General features: G+C 44.9%; 1 protein-coding gene across 2 annotated transcripts in view; it reads right to left on the bottom strand.

The window, feature by feature from the left end:
* The window catches only part of LOC144893320 (sulfotransferase 1B1-like), a 74,793-nt gene extending 62,934 nt beyond the window's left edge, over nt 1-11,859 (bottom strand). For both annotated transcript variants that reach the window (XM_078783674.1, XM_078783675.1), the window contains exons 1-2: nt 11,820-11,859; nt 804-964 (exon numbers count right to left, since the gene is read on the bottom strand). In XM_078783674.1, the coding sequence (XP_078639800.1) occupies nt 804-964; nt 11,820-11,827 (169 nt within the window). In that variant the 5' untranslated portion in view covers nt 11,828-11,859. The remainder of the gene's footprint in view (nt 1-803; nt 965-11,819) is intronic.
* Nucleotides 11,860-13,399: the final 1,540 nt, after the last annotated feature.

The following is a 13,399-nucleotide window of genomic DNA, read 5'->3' as shown; positions in this document are numbered from 1 at the left end:
CTTCCTGGAAGTCCTTGTGTTTTATACTTCTCCCACCCCTCCCCCCTTCCCACGCCTCCCCCACCCCAAGCCCTCCCACAGATCTCCCGATGTCCCTGCTCTCAAATGTTGTGTAAGTATGTTTCCCCTTCTCTCCCCATCTTGTCTACCTCTACCCTTATTATATGTTTTGTGTGTCCGTTAGATTTTTCTTTGTGTGATAAATGTTAGCTCTTTCACGAGCCTCGCTCCTGTATACAAAAAAGAAAAAAAGAAAAAAGGCTGAAAACAAAGCGGACGCGGACGGGCTTTGCATTTTCAGATTCCTTCGAGTTTACTATCAGTTTTATTTTTACATTTGAGTCAATAAATCATCCAGGTACTTCGCAGACAAGGCGAGGCATCACTGTTCTGTCCCATTGGTGGATGTTTAACTGGACGACCCATCTGCTGGCATTAGCTGGTGGACATTAATGAGGCCATGGTGTCGTTTGCGAAGAATAGCTGAGCTATTGCCAGTACTGTGAACAAATTACAAATTCCTGCTCTAACCTATAGGGAACTGTGATGTCATCCCTCACAAATTTGCCAGAGTACAGCTCGCCTGCAGATGCTGACTCAACGGAGATAAGACAAGAAGAAGCAAAACTTTTTGACATGATGTTTAAGAACTTCCTTTGATCACTCGAAGTCCTCGGATTTCATTCACTCGATTAACCATGCTATCACATCCTTGTACCATGAATAAAATATATTAAATACAAGCTTTATTCTTATAAAGTAAAATGTTTTGGTGTTTAGGGTGTGAGAAATTAGAACCTCACCTGATTTGGGATAGGTGAGCACAAGAACATCATCCGGTCGAGCTTGGAAGTTGCTTTTCTTCTCCCAATTAGATGCAAAATATTCATTCATGGGTACGCCATCAATATCAACCAACTTGGCTCGATGAAGCAAGAAGGGAGGAGTGGATTGATGTGTTGCACTGAACACGTAATGGGTGTAAGGGAATGGAATATAAAGAGGAAACAAAATATGAAGACAAGGTTTCAATATGAAATGTGTGTAACCGAGGATTCTCTGCAGGATTAAACTTGCCAAACAAGTAAACTGCTCAATCCGTTTGTGTTCTGTCTCTAATTTAATGGGATTAACAATACCACGAGTTCCCTTGCAAGGAACTTCGATGCAGGCCTGACCATCAAAAGGCTGTGCCATTGTTACCAACTCATGGTTGTTTGTCCGTGCTCTATCCTTTTTGAATATCGAGCATCAAGCAAGGAAGCAGCACGTTTTGAAGTCTTTGGTATGACTTGGCCGAGGTACGAACAGCCGACCTCCCATATTCAGAGCGGATGCTCCAAACACCCTGTGTCTAAATGTTTGGTTTATTCGTTTACATTCTGTGTTCTAACCATGACACCATCTATCTATAATTCCAGTAATCTCTGTCTGTACGTTTGTACGTTTGTCTGTTTGTCTGTGACCGCTGTTTCTCGACAACTACCGGTCCGATATACTTGAAACTTGCCAGGTATATTGCTGGGGACCCGAGGATGTGCCTTTTCAAGGTTTTAAATTAATCGGACAAGTACTTACCGAGCTATGGCGATTTAGCCGTTCGCCGTTCGCTTTGGCGTTGCGAATGGACCAAACCATTCATGTAAATAGAGGGGGGGGGGGGTTCTTTGGTCGTTCGCTTTGGCTTTGCGAATGGACCAAACCATTCATGTAAATAGAGGGGGGGGGGGTTCTGTGGTCGTTCGCTTTGGCTTTGCGAATGGACCAAACCATTCATGTAAATAGAGGGGGGGGGTTCTGTGGTCGTTGCGAATGGACCAAACCATTCACATCGAATCATCGAATCACATCGAATGGACCAAACCGTTCGCTTTGGACCAAACCATTGCATGTAAATAGAGGGGGGGGGGGTTCTGTGGTCGTTGCGAATGGACCAAACCATTCATGTAAATAGAGGGGGGGGGGTTCTGTGGTCGTTACTGCCACGTGGTTTCAAAGTTTTTTTTTGTTGTTGTTGTTTGCACGCATGTTTTTTTGCACCCACGTACGGGCACGCCCTAGGATGTTTACACACACACACCCCTACACAAATTTTTTTTTTTTTTTTTTTTGGCAAGGAACGGGCACCCACGTACGGACACGTCCTAGCTTATATATATAGTACGGGCATGCCCTAGTACCAATAAATGAATGGATTGTGGGGTATCGTGTAGGGTACGTGTGCTGGGTGCAAATCCCATCTCAACATCTGCTTGTGTGGGGATCTGTGGACACAGCTCAAAGTATCCTCCGACTGTAATCTGTGTACACATTTCATGACATGAAAAATAACCTGCCCTTTATCTTCAAAATATTTAAAAGTGTTGCTTGTTTATTTGTTTGTACGTTAGTCTTTCACGGCAGAACACCATTTCATGTGCACCTAGAGGCCCCAACTTTTCGGTGTCAACACATCAGAACCTGAATAAGGTTTTAAGCTGTCGATCGTTTCCCTTGGCGTCCGTTTTGAGGCCACCAAAAGACACTTTATAAAGTGTGACACCCAGGGGAGTCCAGGGCTCCTGGTAGCGTGTCTACAGACTACACCACTCCGCCCATATGGGGTAGGACACCCTAAATAAGTAATTTGAAAGCAATTCCCCAAAGGTAAGCGTTCAATTCACTGAACAAACAGAGATTTCAAATTAATAGAATTTATTTGAAAGTTTGGTAGGAGAGCACAATACAACACTTTATTAAACTGAAGAATATCCCAAACGACGAATAGCAGCCAAGTAATAAAACCTATCAAAAGAACAAAATGGCGCCGCATACTCGATGCAAGCCTACCTTCGTCTGTCGGTTGCATGCACACACCCACTGGACAGCCAGGAATTCACTGGAGAGTACCAAAACTCGGAAATACACTTTTTGAGCCGATGCAACCAAGCACAGCACCTTAGCTGCGGCAACCAGGAAGTACTATAGCAGAGGACCCAAGCAATAGTAATCTCCCGATATGCTTGCACAGGTAGCTAATAAAGCCAAAAGGGGCGGAACCAATATAATTATCTCTGACGGCGACTAATGATTGGTCCCACAGGCAACAAAAGTATAGAATGGGATGTGGGGTCTGGGTGGGTGGGCAGGCCTTCCACTGGCCCGTAGGGGAAAAAGGTAACCACCATGAGGCCAACACCTACACTGCTTTTCAATGTCCAACTTACCCCGAAACCACCGCAGCGAAAAGCTCACCCAGCCCTTCCCCTCCAGGCATATCCCACTCCCCACCCATTTCCCCTCCAGGCAGCACCAGGTAGCCCCTATAGTATCTGATAATTATTAGCCGTTGTACACCAAGGAATTGATTAATTACCTCCGCCACCGAAGGTGGATGGAGGTTATGTTTTCACCCCTGTCTGTTTGTCTGTTTGTCTATTAGTTAGTTTGTTTGTGAACAACATATCTCAAAAAGTTGTGGATGGATTCAGACGACATTTGGCAGAAATGTAGCGTATGTCACAAGGACGAAATTTTGGTGAAGATCCGCATTCGGGTCCGGCTACTAGAATGTTTTCAGTGATTCTTCACCATTGGGAGTTACGGCCAAAAACGTCTGTCTGTCTGTTTGTTTGTTTGTTCGTTTGGCTGAGTTTGTTATTACTTGGCAATTTTTTTTTTTTCACAAGTATGTTGATCACTCCGGTTTGTGTGTGTTTGTTTGTGTGTGTGTTTGTTGTGTCCGCTAACTTATACTTGCCCACAGGTCACAATTTTAAACTGATCTTCAAGAAACTTCAACAAACGGTAGAGTTTGTGGTCCGACAAAATCCTATATTTTTTTAGGTCAACAGATCAACTTTTTTTCTTTTTTTTGTATACAAGATCGAGGCTCATGTAAGAGCTAACATTAATCACATAAAAACAAATGGACAAACAAAACATACAAAAAAGGGAGCGGGAGACAAGATGGGGGGAGAGAGAGAAGCCGCCGCTTCCGGTTTTTTGACCTCCGCTTCCAGTTTTTCCGGCGAGGCTGCGTTTTTTCCAAGATCTCCGTGCTCTCCACGCTATCAAAGTTAAGTTATTGTTCCCGTTTATATTTTTGTCAAAACTGTACTTTTATTTTACGGTGTGTGTACCTACTGTGTGTCTCTAGGAAGATCTCGGTGTAAATCGTGCATACCTGTATAAAATCGTCGGTTATTTCGTGCTGTGTTTTTGAGGCCTCGTATTTTAAGTTTCCTGCCTTGAGGCTTTGTTTTCTCTCAGCAGTTGTTTGTGGTCCATTTACTTTCGATCTCTCAGTTTTTCCCAGTCTTTTCACCCCATACTTCCTTGTTTAAAATCTTAACTCAAAAAATAATAATAATAATTCCTTCTTTGTTCTTGTTCGTTCATTCGTTCTTCGACCACGTGTTTCACCCCCATTTCCCCAGATAGTTTTCATGGTTTAGTTTAAAAATGTTTAAACTTTCCCCTGAAGTGTTGTATTCTGTTGTATATTATAACACACTTTTCTTTTTCTTCTTTAAAAGGCTGTTTTCGATTTGCTCACCAAATCTCTTCATTTCAAAAAAAAATTCCATCTCTTACAGTTCCTCCTTCCCACATTCCCTAAACTCACCTGCATTCCACCCCTCCTCCAAAGTTTTCAAACGGATCTCGGACTCGAAAATCAAAAAGAAACTCATTTTGCAATAAATGTTCGTTTTCCATTAATTGTACAACACTTTCTAAAATCCAAACTCACCCCTCCTCTCCTAATCTCCCCGAACCCTTTCAAATCTCCCGCTTGCCCCTTCCCTCCTAAACCACCCCCTACCCCCTCCACTCCTAAACTCCCGCCTCACCCCTCCCATTCTAAACTCCCCCCTCACCCCTCCCCTCATAAACTCCCTCCTCGCCCCTCCCCTCCTAAACTCCCCCCTCACCCCTCCCATTCCAAACTCTCCCCTCACCCCTCCCCTCCTAAACTCCCCCCTCACCCCTCCCATCCTAAACTCCCTCCTCGCTCTTCCCATTCCAAACTCCCCCCTCGCCCCTTCCCTCCTAAACTCCCCCCTCGCCCCTCCACTCCTAAACTCCCCCCTTGCCCCTCCCCTCCTAACTCCCCCCTCCCCCCTCCCCTCCTAATCTAATCTCCCCACCCTCCATTTTTCTCCAATTCTCCCCTCTCACCCCTCCCCCTCAAAGCATCCTCCCCGCTTCTTCTCCCTTCCAACTCACCTCCATCTCCCCCAACTTTCTTCCTCGCTCTGCTCCCCCCCCCCCCCCCCTCAAACAACACCTCACTGTGCCTCACCCAATCACCATCAAACCTTTTGTCCGCCTCATCCTTCCCTTTCTCCTAGCTATTCTGAAATCTCTGACACACTTTCAACAGCTCTCCCTACCTCCTCCTCCTCCTCTTCCACATCTTACCCTACCCCTCCCGCCCCCCCCCCCCCCCCCCCCACCTGTTCTGTGTCCGATGCACCCATTTTATATTCATCAACGGTATGGACCTCAAACATCCAGGGCCTTCGGTCAAACTTGACTGATCTCTCCATACAGGTTGCTTCTGACAAGCCAGACTTGATCTGCTCAATATAAACTTTCCTCCTTCATTATGTCTCTGATTCCTTAATATCTCTCCCGGGTTACTCCCTCCTCCGGTGTGATAGACCTGAGCCTTGTCCTGGAGGTGGGGTTGCTATCTTTTTCAAAAACTTTTCCTTACTCTCCCTGCACTGCCCTCTCTCCACCTCACCCCCCAGGAGTACCTCTGGCTACGGTTTCCCCTTCGCTCCCACCTTTTGTTCATATGTGTGTTGTACCGTCCACCAAACAGTGATGACTCCATCTACATCTCGCTGTCTGATAACATGAACCAACTTCTATCTACTCATCCCAACTCTCTCTTCCTCATATGTGGTGATTTCAACTGCAATCATGACAGCTGGCTAGGTGTGGGTACCTTTCTCACCAGCCATGGCACCTCAGCAAAGGACTTCTGTGACTCATTGGGTCTAACACAATCTGTTAATTTCCCGACCCAGACCTCAGTCAATCGAGCATCTTCTCTTCTAAACTTGGTTATGACTAACTTCCCTGCAAATGCCTGCTGCTCTTCTTCTGCTCCAATTGGTTCAGCTGATCATTTGCTTGTTAAAGTGGATATCTCTCTGGTCATTCTCAGAGAGCCTCCTCAGCGTTGATGAGTCTGGCATTTCACTCAGGCCAACTCGCACGGTCTTCAAGCAGCCATAAATCATCTGGACTGGTCTCCCATCTCTACTGCCTCTGACATCAACTCATCCTGGGAATTCTTCCAAAGTAAACTGCTCTCTCTCATGCACAGATTTATCCCATCCCGTCTTCAGATGTCAGACCCTCCTCCCATCCATGGTACACGGAATCTTGTAGTGAGGCAGTTGCCCAAATCAACTTGCCTTCGCCTCCTGGAAGGCAAATCCAATGGAAGGCAATCTCATTTCCTTTCACAAAGCCCGGAACAAGTGTGTGTCCACCCTCAGGAGAGCCAGGAAACAATATCTCTCCACTCTCAAGACTGAACTCTCAAACCTGTCTCCCTCTTTATCTTCAAAATATCTCAAATCCTAGTGGCGTCTGGTCAAATCTGTTTTTGGTGTTTGTTCCCCTTCAAGGCCCTCCCTTACCTCAAACGGCTACACAGCTGACTCCACATGTGAAAAGGCCTCAACTCTGTGTTTGCCTCAAATTCTTGTGTCCCCAACCCATCCCTCTCTGTACCAGGCGTACCCAGTCGTACCCAGCTGCTCCTGGACTCTGTGTCCTTCTCTCCTGACAAGGTGGAGAAGTTTTTGTCAATCCTCGACTCTGATTCTGCAACTGGACCAGACAGCATCAGCCCACGGGTCCTAAAATCCTGCTCTTCCACTCTTTCACTCCCTCTCTCTGTTCTCTTCACCCTCTCTTTTGCTCAAGGTCATCTGCCATCAGTTTGGAAATCAGCCAACATTACCGCTTTACACAAAAAATGTGCAAAAACAGATCCTTGCAACGACAGACCAATCAGCCTTCTCCCAATTATCAGCAAAGTCATGGAATCCATCATTGCTTCGGATATCAAATCTTTCCTCTTCTCCAATGGATTGACCTCTGATCATCAATTTGGTTTCAAACCAGGTCACTCTACTCTGGACATGCTGCTTCTGCTGTCTCAACAATGGATGGAGGTCCTCAATGCCAAACAGGAAATCAGAGCTGTCTCCTTTGACATATCACGTGCCTTCGATATGGTCTGGCACCCAGCTCTGCTCACGAAACTCTCCTCCTATGGTATCCATGGAAATCTCCACGCATGGCTTGCGGACTTCCTCTCTGGTCGTAGTCAACGTGTGACCCTAAATGGGTTTCTCTCATCTCCCAATCCTGTTCAGGCTGGAGTTCCCCAAGGCAGTGTTCTGGGCCCTGTGCTTTTTCTGGTCTTCATCAATGATCTCTCTGACTCTCTTAAAAATCCTCTTTCTCTTTGCTGATGACTCCACTCTCTGCCGCTCCATTCCTCATCCCTCAGATCAGCAGTCTGCAGCCTCCTCACTCTCTGCAGACCTGGACAAAATCACAGACTGGTCAAACAAGTGGAACATGTCTTTCAATCCTGACAAATCTCACACTCTTACCATGTCTCTCCAAAAAGACCGACTGGACAACCCTCCATTCTACTTTCTGAACAATCCTCTCCAAGAAATTCTGTCACTCAAGCTTTTGGGTCTCACTATCTCCAATGATCTTTCCTGGGAAAACCACATTTCCAAGCTGGCCTCCAAAGCCAGTCACCGACTAGGCATCCTTCATCGTGTGAAGTCCTTCCTTGGCACACCTGAGCTCCTCACCACATACAAGGCTTTAAGCCGCAGTTCAATGGAATACTGTTCTCCCCTCTGGGCTGGTGCTCCTGCCTCACACCTTGCTCGTCTTCACGCCGTTGAAACCAAAGCTTTCAGAATCATTGGATTCTCCCGCGATGAATCTAACTCCGAGGGCCTTTCACTCACTCACCGCAGCCAGGTAGGTGGTCTTTCTGTCTTCTACGAACTATCTGGCCTTGCTCCCCCAGCTCTATCTGTGCTCTCTCCCCCAAATATTCCTGCAGGTCGCACAAGATCTGCCAGTAACCCTCTTCTGGTGAAATTGCCAAAATCAAGACTCTCTGCTCACCTTCACTCCTTCATTCCTCTTTACTCCCACCTCTGGAACAAACTCCCTCACTCTCTTCAATCCCACTCCACCTCCAGGTCTTTAGAACAGCTGTTCACCACCATCTCTTGTCTTCCCCCATCCAAAACCTTGATCTCTTCTACCCCTGTTAATTCACCTCAGATCCACTTTTTTGAAATACAGACCTCTTTGTCTGTATTTCAAAAACAAGGGTTTGGGACACAAGATTTTGAGGCAAACACAGTGTTGAGGCATTCAGCTTTTTCATGTGTGGTGTCAACTGTGTAGCCATTTGAGGTAAGTGAGGGGATGGAGGGGGAACAAACACCAGAAACAGATTTGACAAGACGCTGCCAGGATTTGGAGGAAGGAGACAGGTTTGACAGTTCAGTCTTGAGAGTCGAGAGATATTGTTTCCTGGCTCTCCTGAGGGAAGACACACGCTTGTTCTGAGCTTGGTGGAAGGAACTGAGATTGCCTTCCGTTGGATTAGCCTTCCAAGAGGCAAAGGCAAGTTGTTTCAGGGCAATTGCCTCACCACAAGATTCAGTGTACCATGGACGGGAGGAAGGGTATGAAAACTGAAGACGAGATGGGATAAATCTGTGCATGAGAGAGAGCAGTTTGCTTTGGAAGAATTCCCAGGAAGAGTTGATGTCAGAGGCGATAGAGATGGGAGACCAGCCAAGATGATTAATCGCTGCTTGAAGACCATGACAGTCGTCCTGAGTGAAATGCCAGACTCGTCGAGCTGAGGAGGCTCTCTGAGATTGGCCAGAGAGATATCCACTTTAACAAGCAAATTATCAACTGAACCAATTGGAGCAGAAGAAGAGCAGCAAACATTTGCAGGGAAGTTTGTCATAACCAAGTCTGGAAGAGAAGATGCTCCATTGATCCAGGGTGGGAAATTGACAGATTGTGTCAGTCCCAATGAGTTGCAGTAGTCCTATGCTGAGTTGCCATGGCTGGTGAGAGAGGTACCCACACCCAGCCAACTGGCATGATGACAGTTGAAGTCACCACATATGAGGAAGAGGGAGTTGGGATGAGTGGATAGAAGTTGGTTCATGTTATCAGACAGCGAGATGTAGATGGAGTCATCACTGTTTGGTGGACGGTACAACACACATATGAACAAAAGGTGGGAGCGAAGGGGAAACCGTAGCCAGAGGTACTCCTGGGGGGTGAGGTGGAGAGAGGGCAGTGCAGGGAGAGTAAGGAAGAGAGTTTTTGAAAAAGATAGCAACCCCACCTCCAGGACAAGGCTCAGGTCTATCACACCGGAGGAGGGAGTAACCCGGGAGAGATATTAAGGAATCAGAGACATAATGAAGGAGGAAAGTTTATATTGAGCAGATCAAGTCTGGCTTGTCAGAAGCAACCTGTATGGAGAGATCAGTCAAGTTTGACCGAAGGCCCTGGATGTTTGAGGTCCATACCGTTGATGAATAGAAAATGGGTGCATCGGACACAGAGTAGATAGAAGTTGGTCCATATTATCAGACAGCGAGATGTGAATGGAGTCATCTCTGTTTGGAGGATGGTACAAAACACATATGAACAAAAGATGGGAGCAGAGAGGACGCCGTAGCCAGAGGTACTCCTGGAGGTGGGGTGGAGAGAGGGAAGTGCAAGGAGAGTAAGGAGAGTGAGGAAAAGAGTTTTTGATAAAGATAAATTTCTACCCTTTTTTCTAATTTCCAAAATCCTCAATTTTCATCCGAATGACTTGAAATTTGAATAGGATTTTCATATCAGTTAACTGCATTGAACCAACAACTATTTTTAAGATCAGCATAGGCCAATAGGTCAACTTTGGCCAGAGGTCAACCACCTTTTTCATATTTCTAAAATCCTCAATTTTCATCTGATTGACTTGAAATCTGAATAGGATTTGCATATCAGCTGACTGAAACTAACCACCAACATTTTTGAGGTCAACATAGGCCAAAAAGTCAACATAGGCCAGATTTATAAAATTGTCAATTTCCATCCGATTAACTTAAAATTTGAAGGCGATTTGCATAACAGGCACAGATTTCAACCATCAATTATTTGTGAAGTCAAAAGGATGCTCTACCGATTGCCATTCTACTTTCTTCTCTTTTGCCAAGTATCGTGTTTCATTATGTCTGTTTGTATGTGTCTGTCTGTTTGTCATTCGCCTACAGGTCACAATTCGAAACCGATTATCATGAAACTTCACCAAGTTGTAGAGGTCGTCACATTTGAGAGGCGTGTTGATTTTGGGGTCAAAGGTCAAAGGTCATCTGGAGGTCATATTTCTAAAATCGCCATTTTTCATCTGGTTGACATGAACATTGAACAGCATTTGTATATTGACTCACTAAATTGGTAAACCAACTATTTTGAGGTCAAAAGGTCAAAGGTCAAACTTCCAAAATCATCAATTTTCATCTGAAAAACTGTCTTTCATCCGATTGACTTGAAAATTATATAGCAATTGCACAGTGCTTCAATGAATTTGGAAAACAACTATTTTTAAGGTCAAAAGGTCAACTCAAGGTGAAACTTCTAAAATCATCACCTTTCATCTGAAAAATCGTCACTTTTCATCCAATAGACCCGAGCTTTGATCAAGATTGTCAACTTTAATCATGAGAGAAATGGACAATTTGATGGATCAATGGCAACCTTTTTGGGCGTGGATTTTGCAAGTATCGTGCTCTGCATGACGTCTTCTTCTTTGTTTGTCTGTTTGTGAACAGGATATCTCAAAAGGTTGTGGACGGATTCCGAAGAAACTTGGCAGAGAAGTAGTGTATGTGACAATGACGAAATGTTTAGATTTTGGTGAAGATCTGAATATGGATTCGGATCCGGCTAGTAGAATTTTTAAGTGATTCTTCACCATTGAGTGATAGGGCTAAAACCGATACATAGCACGATATCTCAAAAATTTATGGAAGGATTTGGACGAAACTTGGTGGACCGGTTGGGTGTTTAACAAGGACAAATCGATTAGATATTGTATTGGTGAAGATCTGAATATGGATTCAGATACGATAATTATTTAATTTTTAAGTGATTCATCATCATTGAGAGATCAGGTGAAAAGCGTTATATAACATGATATTTTAAAAGGTTATGGACGAGTTATGACTAAACTTGGTGGACGAGTTGGTAAAGTGACAAAAACAAGCCGATCAGATTTTGGTTCAGGTCCGAATCCAGATCCGGCCGATCATTGGGATACAAAACAAACTGTTCAGCCTGACGTTCTTGTCATCAAATGTGGCAAGTCCAAAGAGATGTTGTTCCAGTGATAACAGTTTATCATGCGGTTCATTGAGAAACGGTTTATCATGTTTTATCATGCGGTTTATCATGCGGTTCAGTTTATCATGCGGTTTATCATGCGGTAGACAAGATGGGGAGAGAAGGGGAAGCACATAAACACAACATTTAAGAGCAGGGACATCGGGAATGTGTGGGAGGGAGAGGTCTTGGGGGGCGGCGGCGTGGGAAGGGGAGGGGAGGTGGGAGAAGTATAAACACAAGGACACCAAGGACTTCCAAGAAAGAAATTGGCACCTAGGACGATTTAATTATTAATATTACGATTAATATTATCGATTTCACATGGAATCCTTTTCAAATAACGACATGAAAGTAAAGATTTCACCTACCCCTCCATTGCCTCGACCTCAGCCTTAGTTCAGGGTGGACCCGTCCTCCCAATGTCTCAACGTTTTATTTATTTGTTCTCATTCCATGTGCCCCTCCTCCCACGTGTGTGGGCAGTGAAAGCCCCGCCCAGTCCAGGCCACGTGAAATCCTCGATAGCAAAACATTCCAGATCTCCAACGTCAACATTGATTGCTCTTACAACATGCGCCCTTTTATCGACAACTTCATGGGCTGCCGGTTAAAATGCACCCGATCCAAACGGAAACTCAGCAAATTGTGGACCAGTTAGTTTATATTAAAGACGTTACTTAGGAATCAGATGATGACCCTTATCTCAAGATAGATTTCTCCGAATTAAAAGCACTCAGGATGAATTTACAAAAGAGGGGTCAGGTTTTTCCTGCTTCAATTTCTGCTGTAAGATAGAGGCCAATGGAACAGTGAAGTGACAGAGTGGAACGAGAACGGCACTCGGTATAGAGAGCGCATACCTCCACCAGGATGGACAGTTTACGTTTGGTATCTCACAGAAAGGTCAGATCAGGATCGGACCTCAACCAAAATCTCATCGGCTTGTTCCTTGTCGTCTAACCAACTCATCCACAATGTTTCGTCCGAATCCGTACACGACTTTTTGAGATATCATGCTATATATCTTTTTCGTTTATGTACAGTGCATTGAGAAAGTATTCAGCCCCTTCACTTTTTTCACATTTTGTTATGTTGCAACCTCATGCTGAAATCGTTTAAATTCATGTTTTCCCTCATCAATCTGCACTCAACACCCCATAATGACAAAGAGAAAACAGGATTTTAGAAAGTTTTGCAAATTTATTAAAAAGAAAAAACTGAAATATCACATTTAGATAAGTATTCATACCCTTTGCTATAACACTTGAAATTTAGATCAGGTGTCTTCCATTTCTCTTGATCATCTTTGAGATGTTTCTACACCTTGATTGGAGTCCACCTGTGGTAAATTTAATTGATTGGACATGATATGGAAAGGCACACACCTGTCTATATAAGGTCTCACAGCTGGCAATGCATATCAGAGCAAAAACCAAGCCATGAGGTCGAAGGAACTGCCTGCAGAGCTCAGAGACAGGATTGTGTCGAGGCACAGATCTGGGGAAGCCTACAAAAAAAATTCTGCTTCATTGAAGGTTCCCAAGAGCACAGTGCCCTCCATAATTCTTAAATGGAAGAAGTTTGGAACAACCAGGACTCTTCCTAGAGCTGGCCGCCCGGCCAAACTGAGCAATCGAGGGAGAAGGGCCTTGATAAGAGAGGTGACCAAGAACCCGATGGTCACTCTGGCTGAGCTCCAGAGATCCTGTGAGAAACTTCCAGATGGGAGAAACTTCCAGAAGGACAACCATCACTGCAACACTCCACCGATCTGGGCATTATGGCAGAGTGGCCAGACGGAAGCCTCTCCTCAGTGAAAGACACATGAAAGCCCGCTTGGAGTTTCCAAAAAAGCACCTAAAGGACCCTCAGACTGTGACAAACAAGATTCTGTGGTCTGATGAAACCAAGATTGAACTGTTTGGCCTCAATTCTAAGCGTCATGTCT

This window comes from Myxine glutinosa, chromosome 8 (genome assembly GCF_964187855.1).
Source record: "Myxine glutinosa chromosome 8, kmMyxGlut1.1, whole genome shotgun sequence".
Taxonomy (NCBI): Eukaryota; Metazoa; Chordata; class Myxini; order Myxiniformes; family Myxinidae; genus Myxine; species Myxine glutinosa.
The sequence above is the reverse complement of the archived record's forward strand: the minus strand, read 5'-3'. Positions and strand labels throughout refer to the sequence as shown.